The sequence below is a fragment of the Crocuta crocuta genome, unplaced genomic scaffold (assembly GCF_008692635.1).
Source record: "Crocuta crocuta isolate KB4526 unplaced genomic scaffold, BGI_CrCroc_1.0 scaffold149, whole genome shotgun sequence".
In the NCBI taxonomy this organism is placed as follows: Eukaryota; Metazoa; Chordata; class Mammalia; order Carnivora; family Hyaenidae; genus Crocuta; species Crocuta crocuta.
In genome coordinates, this window is record NW_027551561.1 from 5,517,309 (window position 1) to 5,529,686 (window position 12,378).

Below are 12,378 nucleotides of genomic sequence, written 5' to 3' on the forward strand. Positions count from 1 at the left end.
CCCCTCTTCGTATTTTAGCAGTTTTTCCTCCGTTATTTTCCCTCCGTGCCTTTATTTTACGTGGCGGGGATCATGTGCGCTACAGTCGGACGTTTTTCTCATAAGCGTCGTTCCTTGTCAGAAAAAAATTCTTAATATCTTTCATTTCTTTGACTATACTATGGTCCACCCTAAAGCTGGACTCCGAAGCTGGACCAGCAAGACTTCGTAAGAAAAAAAAAAATTTTTTTTTTTAATATTTATTTTTGAGAGAGAAAGAGAGACAGAGCCCGAGCGGGGGAGGGGCAGAGAGCAAGACACAGAATCCGAAGCAGGCTTCAGGCTCTGAGGTGTCCTCCCAGAGCCTGGTGCAGGGCTCGAACTCACAGGCTGCAAGATCATGGCCTGAGCTGAGGTCGGATGCTCAACCTACTGAGCCACCCAGGCGCCCCCAAAATGGACGGCTTTTTACTGAAGGCCCAAAGAGGCTGTGTTTAGCTGGTGGGAAGGCTTTTGGAATTTCTTCTGGGATTAGCATCTAGCATCCTCAGGGGCTGAGGCTGGGGAGAAAGTGACCAAGCACTTCTCTTCCTCCTCCATTTGGCCTAGCCCTAACCCACCTGTACCACGGAGCCTGGGTTTTGCCCACATCTCTCATTCCAGGGCGCCCTGTGAATTCTAGCTGCCAGCCGCTGCATCTCTGGGCCTACAGACTTTTCCAGAACCGAGGAAGGCCACACTGCCACAGTCCCCCTGGGGGCAGCCTCAACCAGTGAGGCTCTGGCTGCGATGGGGATGCAATGGGGCTCTCTACTGCCCCCTGTGTTTCCCTGTGGGATTGAACTCCAGTTGGCCACTGCGGTAACTGGCGTTGTAGCCTCGCTGGCTGCCTGCCCTTCCCCATTTCCCTACCGATGTCCCCTGCACGTCCCAAATCCACTACTTGCAACGGAATCCTTGCCCCTTGAGGTTACCATGCCTCGGGGGCTGCCCGGATGCCACTCCTTGTATTAATCCTCGACCCAGGAGCAGCAGAGAAGAGCACAGAATGTTCTGGGGAGCGTCAGAAAGAAAGCTGGCCCTTCAACAAAATTCCTGGCTGGAACACCCCTGTGAGCTGGTCAGGTCCTCACCCATAGTGCCAGGCCTACCAAGTGAAGTCACGGGCCTGTGCCAGCCACCGTGAGTCACACTCCAGGGACTCAGGGAGCCAAGCTGCCCATCTTCTGGGCCATTTTAGGTCTGTCCACCCCAGGTGACCACCTGGGCATTTCCAACAAAAATCCCTCTGCTTCTGTCATCTCCAAGTCATTCAAGAGGTCCACGGTCCCGGAGACCTTGTCTACCCAGTGGCTGGAATTTGTGTGACTCACGCCCTCCAGTGGTCAGTCGACAAATGACGTGGGGCTCAGGGGCTGGGGGCCTGTTTGAGACCCGATGCCTTTAGGGGATCAGAGCTGGGAGGATCCTTAGAAAGCCTCTTCCCCGGTGCCTTCCTTTGACAGGGGAGGGGAGGGAGACCTCACTAGGACACGTGACTTGCCCTGAGCCCCAAGCGCGCATGCGTGTAGGAGCGCCGCTGCTGAGAAGTCAAACTTGCACAACTTCAAGTATATGTCCCTTGCAGGTGTCTGTGTTTTCCCCCTTCATAATTCTTGTCCCACCTGCATATCACATATCCTCTTCTTTGCTTAAATATTTTTTCCTTAAAACGACTCTTTTTTTTTGAACTTAAAAACATGTATTTCTAAAATACATTTTTGTCATTTTCCGCAAGTGAAAATCAGTAAACGGTCGCAGACAGTAATCACATCAATAGAACTTTACTGTAAAAATAAAAATAGTGTGATTCCTGGTACAACCCCTAAGGAGTGCCTTAAGTATACTGACCGCACTTGGGGAGACCTGTCATTCGTTCGACCCAGGTTGACCCAGATCATCTTGCCTGTCGCATCATCTGTAAGGACATCTACTGAGCACCTATTGTGTGCAGAGTGCAGAGTTATAAGACACTCAAGGGAATGACCAGATATATAAACAGCCTGGTCACCATCTGAGGGGGGTGTGGTACCAACGAACACGAACCTCGGGGAGGGGGAGAAGGGGAGGGCCCAGATGAGTACAAGGGAGGTTGGGGACCTTCTGGACTGGAAGAAGGGGAGATTCGGGAATGAGACACTCTCAGCCTCCGCCTCCCCATCTGCTAGGAAGAGACTGTCCTTGAAACAGTGGGCTACCTCCTTGAGCCTCAGTGCCTCACCTGGAAGATGGGAAAAATGACACTTTCATTGCAGGGTTGTGGTGAGGTTGGGTAGAGTGCTGTGCACACAGTAAGTACACAAATACTCCATGCGATCAATGTTTGACCACCTACTGTGTACCACAGAAATGCAGAGGTAAGTGTGACAAAGTCCTTGTGGAGCCTAGGGGACAGAGAAGGGTGGCCCCCCCCATCCCTTATTATAACACATATTCTGAGAGTGAGGAAGACCAGAGCCATGTATTTCGGATTACCCCCTTTGCCCACCATCATGCCAAGTCCTACCTAGCAGGCACCCCATGGACACACGGCCTAAGAACAACCTGCCTTTGGTGTCTGAGAGTTCTGGGTTCAAATCCCGCCTCTGCCCTTTCCTGGGTAACTCAGGCAAGTCACTTTCCCTCGTTAAACTGCAGATCTTTCCTCTGTAAATTAGAGAGAACAGTAGCTCCCTCAAAGAGCTGTCGAGAGGATCCCCTGTGGGCCTCTGTGAAGCAGGCACATGGGGCAGGGACCCCTCTCCCCCTTCCTGGGGGTTCCCACACCTGACTTGTACCACACAGGCTGGCAACAGACCTGATACAGGGAAAGAACATTCAACCGAAGATAATTCTCCGCTCTTACCCTGGCCTCAGTTTCCCACCCCCTTCCTACTACTTGTTCACTTTGCCCCCCGGGGGGTGTGCTCCCATGCAGGGAAGTGGGCAGGAGCACACGAGGTGGGGAGTCCTCTGGATTCAGTGGGACCTTGGTCTCAGACCTGGGCCAAGCCTCAGCTCCACCTTTTATGAGCTGAGTGACATTGGGCTGGTTGCTCAACCTTTCTGTGCCTCAGTTTCCCTACTTGTGAGATTGGCTAGATAATAGTGCCTTCTTCTTCTTCTTCTTTTTTTATGTTTTATTTATTTCTAGGAGAGAGAGAGAGAGACAGCGTGAGCAGGGGAGGGTCAGAGAGAGAGGGAGTCACAGACTGAAACAGGCTCCAGGCTCCAGGCTCCAAGCTGGCAGTCAGCACAGAGCCCGACGCGGGGCTCAAACCCACGAACCGCGAGATCATGACCTAAGTGCAAGTCGGACGCTTAACCGACTAAGCCACCCAGGCACCCCAATAGTGCCTTCTTCTGCCAAGGGCTGCTGGAGCTACTGACTAAGATGAACAGCAAACTCAGGGCCTGGCTAAAGTTACATAGTTCATGGTAGTTGTAATTCTCATCCTGGGGAATTCTTATTACAGGAGGGTGGGGGAAGGAAAGAGTCCAAGAAAGGCAGCGGGGTGTGGCGCGGGAGACTTGCTTCCCTAGAGCTCTGTCCTGATTGTCCCCTCTGCAGGGGTTGATAGGTCGGAGGAGGCCTGGAGAGGGGACACCGGCCTGCGAGCTGGAACTCCAGGGTTTCAGCCTCGCCACTGCCCAGCTGTGTGATCCTGAACAAGTCCCTCAGCTTTGCTGAGCCTCAGTCTCCCCATCTATACAATGAAGCTAGTAATAACACTCAGCTGATGGGCTGCTGTGTGGATTGAATGGTTGATCCATGAAAGTGCCTTGCTTGGTAATTGTGCTCTCTGAGCATGATTTTTGTAGAAAGAGCCCCAAAGTGGCTACTCCCAAGGCCCAACTGAACCATCTCCACAACCTGGTGCAGGAACAGATTAACTTTAGTTGATGGAAAAGCAGTCCCAGGATGATGAGGCTGAGAAATTCCAGTGGGGCTTGGTATGGGCACGGCGCCCGAGACGGCCCGGCAATAAAAGGAGGGGCTGTTATCTACAGAGGCCCTGGAACTTCCCTCCCCACCCCCCAGGGGCCCGCCTGTCCCTGCCTGCCCTGCAAGGTGCTCTTTGATTTCTCTTTGGCAGCATTCGCCGGCCACATCCATCATCAGAAGAGGCCCAGGAATGTGGCCTGTTGGGTGAGCAGAGCCAAGGGCAGGCCCAGAGAGCCACAGGGTGTGCGGAGAGGGCAGTCCATGACACGTCCAGGATGGGGGTCAGCCCTGGACCCTGCATGCAGACGGGCGCTCCAGGGTGGGCGTCAGGACCCAGAGGCTTCCTGCTGTGTGACCCTGTGGAATCTCTTAACCTCTCTGGGTGTCACCATCCTTACTTCCTCGCTGTTGGGCCAAGAGAGTGTTGGGACAGCAGTGATCACGAATATGCTAGAGGTCATGACTCTGCTAAAACCCACGGACGTGTGCACTTGAGAATAATTAAAATGGTGAGGTTTTTTTCTCCCGTGGTGAGTTTTACAAAACCCAATAAAAAAATAAATGAATGCCATGTCACGGAGAGAAAGAAAATTGGGGATTTATGTTGGTGATGGGGTGCTGGCCCTCTGAGGAAGGGTGGCCCACAGCGGGGCCACCTGAGACTCCCAATGCCTCAGTTTCCATTCCTATCCAGAGGGGTGGAATCAAAGAAGAAAGCAGACACCCAGGCAGGGGACAGTCATAAGCACCGCGCACTTCGAGGGGTCACGTAAAGGGAGGCCTCTTGCACAGGTGAGCTGACAGCAGGGTAATGAGGACACAGAGACACCCCCAGGAAACGCGAGTGGGAGAGGTCCTCTCCTTCAGGGATGGGAGCTTCTGAGAACGAGCCAGGGCACCGACCTCAGGCGAAGGGCACCGCACACACGTTCTGGGTGCGACCGTGCATCCAGAGCCCGACTGTCACATGCCGGATGGCTCAATTAACTGAATATCTGCATTTCCTGAAGCAAAACCAACCAGGTGCTCTGATGCCAAGTCAGTAGGATTCTAGAGGATTCCACGAATGGCAAATAGTAGTACCCATCTCAGAAGACTGCTAGAGGAGTTAAAGGAATTAACCTACGTATTTGCTGCAAGAATAGGTGAATATGTGGGAGCACTTAAGCACTTACAGGTTAGAGTGAGGCGACGTCCTAGTCATCCCTCAAAACCCTGTCCTGGTGTCCTCTCCCTTCAGAACCATCCCTGGTACATTCTGAGGAATGTAGATTCAGCTACTTCAGCCATGCCTGTACCATAATTATCCATCATTCTTTTCTCTAAGCCTTGCACTCTCTGAGCCCGGGGACGCAGGGTCTTTCCTCAAGCAGACCGGCGTCCCAGAACTGAACTTGCTAAAGCCCGATCGGAGGATGGCTTTGACATGTTGAGACTCATTGCAGTCTGCTCCGATTTTTCATTCATTCGTTCAACACAGATCTTTGAGCTTCTCTTCATGGTTTTTGGGGGACTCCGTTTATCTTAAATGAATTCGATCCATTATAATGCTGCATTTAATTTGGGATGGGGAGGAAGGAGACAGAGAGGGTGACAGTGATGTGTTAGGATGGTCAGAACATGGTGGAACCAATCCATAGCATCCAGGAATCCTGGATTGGAAGTACTATAGTACATGGAATTCTAAGAAATGATCAATTTCCATAGAAGAAGCTAGAAGAGAAATCCTGTTATAAAAAAGGAATTCTTTTCCCCTGTAGAAAATTATTCTACCTGCCGTTCCCCCCACAAGGCTTACTTAGAGCTGAAGGGTGAGGCATCAGTGACTCCAACATCTGAGAGCTCTCTCTCTCTCCGTGCCGCTGATTTCCTTCCCTTCCCCCAAACGCAAGCTGAATATTTCAGTGACCCGTTTGGAACACTGGCATCATCCAGCATCACCGGACTTCTGTAACCTGGGCATTTTCCAGTGTGTTCATGCTGTCAATATTCCCCAGCTTCCTGGACCCCTGCCACAGACTGGAAAATGAAGAGGCTGGGCAGGAATTAACCAGGGAGCTCCCTGCTGAGGAGAAAAAGTACCCAGATGCTGAAATCTGGGCAACGTGGCTCAGCTAAATAAAATCTGGCTTCTCCGTGACTCCTGTATCAGACCCCACCCCCACCCCCCCGCTGATCAGCTGCCGGGGACCTGAAACCAGGAAGCCGTTGGTTTACTGAGGATGCACTCCATGGGGTGATGTAACAGCAAGACCAGCTCACCCACAGACCAGGAGCCCCAGCCATAAATTAGCTAACTGTACATCCAGCTGGGGACACTCCCTTTGGAAACAAAAAAGAGACCTTTATGCAAAAACGGCTCACTGGATGACACTGGGTGGGTATAAATACACCTTGGCTGCCAGCATGCTCATAACTTTGCAGTCAGTGGAGTCGGAGACTTTCTGGCCCCAAAGAACTGAGCATCGCTGGGCTGAGACCTCTCGGCCACCCTTGGTGAGGCGCCCGGGGCAGTTAGAAGTGGTTCCAAGGCTTCAAGGCACCGGTCTCTCCCAGCTCGCCTGTCCCTACCCAGCGCAGCCAGCGGCGAGGTGAGTTGTCTTCGTTTCTGGGGAAGCTACAGTGTCGAGGGGGTTTTGCTTCTTCCGGTTTGGGAAGGCCCAGAAAACTGTGGGAATTTTCTGCCTCCGGAGATAAACTGGTGGAAAGTCTAAGAAATGCCCGCAAGAGGTTCGGCCACGTGGAAAGGGCACCCTGTTTAGATTTTTTTTTTTTTCAAAATTGGCTACATTTCAAGGACAACCTTTGTGGCAAATTCAGATTGGAGAGCGGGGAGGAGCCTGCGAGGAATCTGTACACAGATTATCCTTACAATGTGCGCCTCTCAGCTCGCGAACGAATTCTGTTAAGAGGAATATTATTAAGCCCATTGTACAGATGAAGAAATGGGTCTCAGGTAGATAACTCGATCCAGACCTTGTAACTAATGGAGCCCGGACTTGAACCCAGGTTTGGGGGGGTCCTCTACGATTCCTACAGCGGCCACATCCCCACACTGCCTTCCAATGTCATTGAGAAGGCGTGCTGGGGACACGCCCGGATCAGACCTCGCCCCCCACTTATGTGTCCCTTTTTGGCCCTTTTTTCAAGAACGTGACTTCCAATGTTGAGAGTTGAGTGCATTTTTGTTCGCAAACAATTCTACAAAGATCTCACAAATAATGATCCTAGCCCCTCTCTACTGCTATACTATAAAGGGAGCGGGTTAGGGGCGCCTGGGTGGCTTAGTCGGTTAAGCGTCCGACTTTCGCTTAGGTCATGATCTCGCGGTTCGTGGGTTCGAGCCCCGCGTCGGGCTCTGTGCTGACGGCCAGCTCAGAGCCTGGAGCCTGTTTCAGTCTGTGACTTCCTCTCTCTCTGACCCTCCCCTGCTCACGCTGTCTCTCTCTCTCTCTCTCTCCTAGAAATAAATAAAGCATAAAAAAAATGTATAAGGGGAGCAGGTTATAGTGTTTGACAATCACAAAATCTTAAAAGAAAGGCAGCGATGACTTGAGCGCTTTCCCCAATGACAGGCATAACACGACAGTTGCTAGTTAGACTGCTGGAAATGACCTTGCAGGACCAGGCCAATGCACCCATGTTTCAATGCAAGTGGGCTCCTCCCCATCTTGCCCGGGGGTCAGGCGGGCAGGCAGGTCCCTTGAAGGAGGCCCACGGGGCATGTGCTTTGCCCTCGCTGTGCTACGGGTTCAGTGTTTCTCCTTCAAACTGTCACACGGCTTTGTAGAATTAAAATCTATGTCCACAGACCCCCGAATCCAACTCCAAGTAGGAACGGAGATTGGAAGCACGGATGGAGTGGTCATTTGAGATTGTTTGTGTCTGCTTTTGTCCTGATTCCGGAGCAAACTAACCGTATTGAGACGGCTCAGTTCCGTAAACTCTTCCTAACCCTCTGTCACCGTCTCCTTCACCTCCCTTAGCTCTTCGGTGAAGGACCTCTGAGTTTCAACCCAGATAAGTGAGCTGCTCTGCAAAACCACAGAGATGGCCTGTCCCTGGCAGTTTCTGTTCAAGGCCAAAGCCCACGAGTCCAACTTGACTGAGGAAACAGACATCAACAACAATGTGGGGAAAGCCGCCCGGGCCCCCGCCAGGTAAGCTCTCCCTTGTTGCCACTTGCGGCTTGTCTCCGCCGCTCTGCGCGCCAGCTCAGAATTGCTCTCCCGGCCTCTGGCGTCCCGCTGAAGGTCTCGGATGTCCCTGTTGGCATTTAGCACAGGCCCTGTTTACTGGACACCCCATTGCGCTTGACACTATGTATGGAAGGAAGAGACATGGCATAGCCTTGGCCCTTGAGGATTCTGGGTTCTCTGGGGGAGGAATATGGGAAGGGGATATGGAATATGACTTGAGGGTACGAGGCAGCGGAGCCCAGTGGTTAGAACAAGGGCGGCGTCCTGGCTGACGTTCATTCCCGTTCCCTGGTGCATAGGCTTCACGAACTGATAGGTATTTTGAATATCGGCCTGGTGACAAGTTGCAGGACGTCAGCCAAGCCTTGCGCTGGGCTGTACCAGCTGGCCTTGTGCTGCCTCTTCACGTGCTGTGTGACCTCGGGCAAGTGAACCTCTCTGATGCTCAGACAAGCAGGAAGACACCAAGGGGACCCACCTCATAGCCGGTTGAGGATGACCCGAGAGTGTGTGTATACAAAGGGTCCATACATAGACATACTCAATTAATGGCAGGGTCTCTTATCACCTATTGGGCAAGCTGAGTTACTGAGTGACTCCGTGCCAGGGTTCTACAGGGCACCTCACATGCACAGCATCTCAACTGATCGCCACGGCTGCTCTGTGCAGTGCGGGTCATTGTCTTGTTCTACAGATGAGGAAATAGAAGCCCCAAGAGGGGAGTGACTTCCCCCAGGGTCACACGACTGGTAATTGATCCCCACCCATGCCCCCACCCCACCCCCAGCTGCCTGGAGGAGGAGCAAGCCAGAGCCGGAATTGAGAGAATTAGTCAGCCATCCAACCAGTGAACAGGCTTGCAGAGCACGCTAGGAGTTTAAAGCCTTGACCTGGAGGAAGTAGTAAGACAAGTCAAGCGCCATAACATAACTGTAGGAATCAGTGCAAAGCCCCAGTCTACACGGAGCTGCCACATAGCCCCCCAGCCCCCAGAGAAGCTTTCCCATGGACTCCGGGAGGCAGGACGCAACCTTGAGCACACCTGCCAGAGGTCGAAGAAGAGCTCCAAGGTTAAGAGCACGTTCTTGGAGATAAGCAAGTGGCTTTGCCACTTAATAGTCCTGTGGTTTTTGGTGAGTCCTCTAGCCTCTGAGCCTCAATTTCCTCACCTGTAGAACGAGACAGTATTCTTATTCCCTGGGGTTGCAGTAAGCACACAATGAGTTTTCACACTGCAGACAACTCAGCCCCGTGCCTGGCACAGAGAAAATGCTCGATAAATGGCATCTGTTGTGGCTGTCACCTCCCAGTGCAGCCCCCCGCCCGCCACCACCACCCTGGCTCCGACCCCTCTTACTCTAACCTGCCTTCTAGCAGGTTAGAGTCTGCTCTAGAGTCTGTGGTGGCTCCCCATGGCCCGTCATCACACCGAGGCTTGACTGTGGCTGTTCCGTATGATCCCAATCCACCCGCCGCCTTTCGAGATCATCCTGAATCTCCCTTCTCTCCTAGTCCCTGCACTGCGGGCTACCGCCTTCAGCCCCGAATCCCACACCTTCTGATAGCACTGACTTTATGCCTGACTCATTTTTGGGCCATTCAGGAAACCTGAGCTGTAGGTTGACTCGAGGCAAACTAGCTCACTCGCTGCATCTTTTTAAGCCGGGGTGAGCTGGTGAAAGTACTCACACAGGTATTAGAGGCAATGGAGAGAAAATATCACATTTAATTCATTTAACATTCCTAACAATTCCTGAGGAAGGAGCTTTTGTTATTCTTCTACTGTAGCCACGAGGACGTGAGAACCTAGAAGGCTTAAGTAATTTTTTAAAAAGATTTATTTATTTTTAAGAGAGAGAGAGAGAGAGTGCAAGCAAGAAAGGGGAAGGAGGAGGGGGACAGAAGATCCGAAGCAGGCTTTGCGTTATCGGTGCAGAGCCCGATGCAGGGCTCGAACTCACAAACCGTGAGATCGTGACCCGAACTGAAGTCGGACGCTCAACCAGCTGAGCCACCCAGGCGCCCCATAAGTAATTTTTAAGATCTCAGAGTTGGCAAATGATAGAGCCAGCAGTCTGGCTCATAAACCACTACACCGAGCCACCACTCTGGCCCAGGCATGGTCCAGTCCACGATCAATTTGCTGAGCCCTCCTTACCTGGCACTATGCTGCGGGGGGTGGTTTGGAGATGTCAGTGAAGAAAGCCCTTCTGTTTATCAATCAATCTAACAAACAACACAAGGAGCCATTTACTAACCACACACAGCAGCTAAAAATAGCAAATGTTTATAACGTCTAATTACGGTGTCAGTGTTGAGGCAGAAACTGTATTACCCTTATTTTACAGGCTTGAGTGACTTACTCAAGGTCAGCATCTGGGAAGTCATAGAGCTGAGGTTTGAACCAAGTCCAAAATTGTAACTTCTCCGCTCTGCGGGCTCTCCCTAAGGGCGTGCTGTGGGCCGGCCGAGAAAGAGACCAAGGAAAGAGTACCTACTGTCAAGGACGGAATGGGGAAATGAGGTCTTCCTAGTTCTGGGAGGGGTACAGGCAGAATGGAGTGTTAAAGCGCTTTAGATATTAGGGCAGAGGTAGGGCAGGCAGAGAGGCAGACGGCAAGTTACAGGACAATGTGGATGCCCTAGGATCTCTTCTGGGGAGACCGGAGGGGGCGTGGCCCGGCCACCGCAGGCTGTGTGGGCAGGAGAGGGCTGGGGAGGGTGTTCCTGTAAGAGGAAGCGGCAGGATAAAGGGGATTTTATCCTGAAGGCCACAGGAGCCAATTCACGTCTTTTGATTTTAAAACGCAAGTTTCAAGTCCATTCAGATATAATGAGACCAAGAGCCCATTACAGGTGACTAATGATTCCATATTTTATATAAACAAATGATTAGGAAGGGGGTGTGGTGTTGGAGAGCGCATGTGTGCCTGTGGGGTGTGTGTGTGTGTGTGTGTGTGTGTGAGAGAGAGAGAGAGAGAGAGACAGAGAGACAGAGATCTCCTTAGAGAGAGAGAGAGGAAGGCAACGGTGGGAACAATCTCGGTGAAGATACATGGAATCTGGAACAAAGTTGAGCTAAGCATTGCTAGCTGGGCTGTGATTGGCTCAGAAAAAAATAGGTACCCTCTTCCCTTCCACTTTCATTCGGGTTTGGGATTCAATACACTGTCCTACATGGAGGGGCCCCCTGTTCCCTGAGGTTGAGGGCTACGGTCCTGGCCCTGTCTAGACCCTAGAAGTTACCCTGCTTCCAATGTAGGGAGCATTTCACAGAGAGTGCAAAGTCAGGAGGCCCTGTNGAAGGCAACGGTGGGAACAATCTCCGTGAAGATACATGGAATCTGGAACAAAGTTGAGCTAAGCATTGCTAGCTGGGCTGTGATTGGCTCAGAAAAAAATAGGTACCCTCTTCCCTTCCACTTTCATTCGGGTTTGGGATTCAATACACTGTCCTACATGGAGGGGCCCCCTGTTCCCTGAGGTTGAGGGCTACGGTCCTGGCCCTGTCTAGACCCTAGAAGTTACCCTGCTTCCAATGTAGGGAGCATTTCACAGAGAGTGCAAAGTCAGGAGGCCCTGTGCCTTTCAGGTAGCAGGGACCAGGCCCCTGGAGGGGACCCGAGGGGACTTCTCCACCATCAGCAGCCCACTGTGCCTCCCGCTTTTAAAAGCCACCCCCCAGCCCTGGCTTCCTTCCTGGAATCACACAGAATTTGCCGAAGAGAAACAGCGCTTCTCTGGGACAGCCTTGTGGCTTAAGGGAGCTTGGGCTGTGGCTGGAGGCTACTGTGTGCTCTTGGGCTCGATCCCCGACCTCTCTGGGTCCCCAGCTTCCTTCTCAATAAAGAGGAAACCATATAGAACGGTCTTCTCGACCGGCTCGAGGAAGGGATGGATGAAATAACCGACAGGAAAGTTCGCTTTCTAAGCTATAAAGCGCCAGATAGTGAGACTCGTTGTGATAAAATCGTACTGTTGTTTCACGAGGAATAAACAAGCCCGAGGCCGGCCGTGTCTGTCCAGGCTCCTGGCCCGGAGAAAGCCCGGTGGCGTCTAAAAGGCCACCTTCCCTGCGGACGCCGGGTGGGTGTAGACCGCCCGGGGTTGCAACCGGGTGCCCGACGGCGGAGGCGCGGGGCGACCCTTCAGCCCAGGGCCAGGCGCCGGATGCAGCCGGGGGTGGGCCGTCCCTTCGGCTCGCTCCGCCCCGGGGCGGGGCCTGCGGGGGGGCGG

At 52.5% G+C, this 12,378-nt stretch overlaps 1 protein-coding gene across 1 annotated transcript in view; it reads left to right on the forward strand.

The window, feature by feature from the left end:
• Positions 1 to 6,381: 6,381 nt before the first annotated feature.
• Positions 6,382 to 12,378, forward strand: part of NOS2 (nitric oxide synthase 2) — a 38,611-nt gene continuing 32,614 nt past the window's right edge. The window contains 2 exon segments of the mRNA XM_077749934.1: positions 6,382 to 6,534; positions 7,930 to 8,103. Coding sequence (XP_077606060.1) covers positions 7,994 to 8,103 — 110 coding nt within the window. The 5' untranslated portion in view covers positions 6,382 to 6,534; positions 7,930 to 7,993.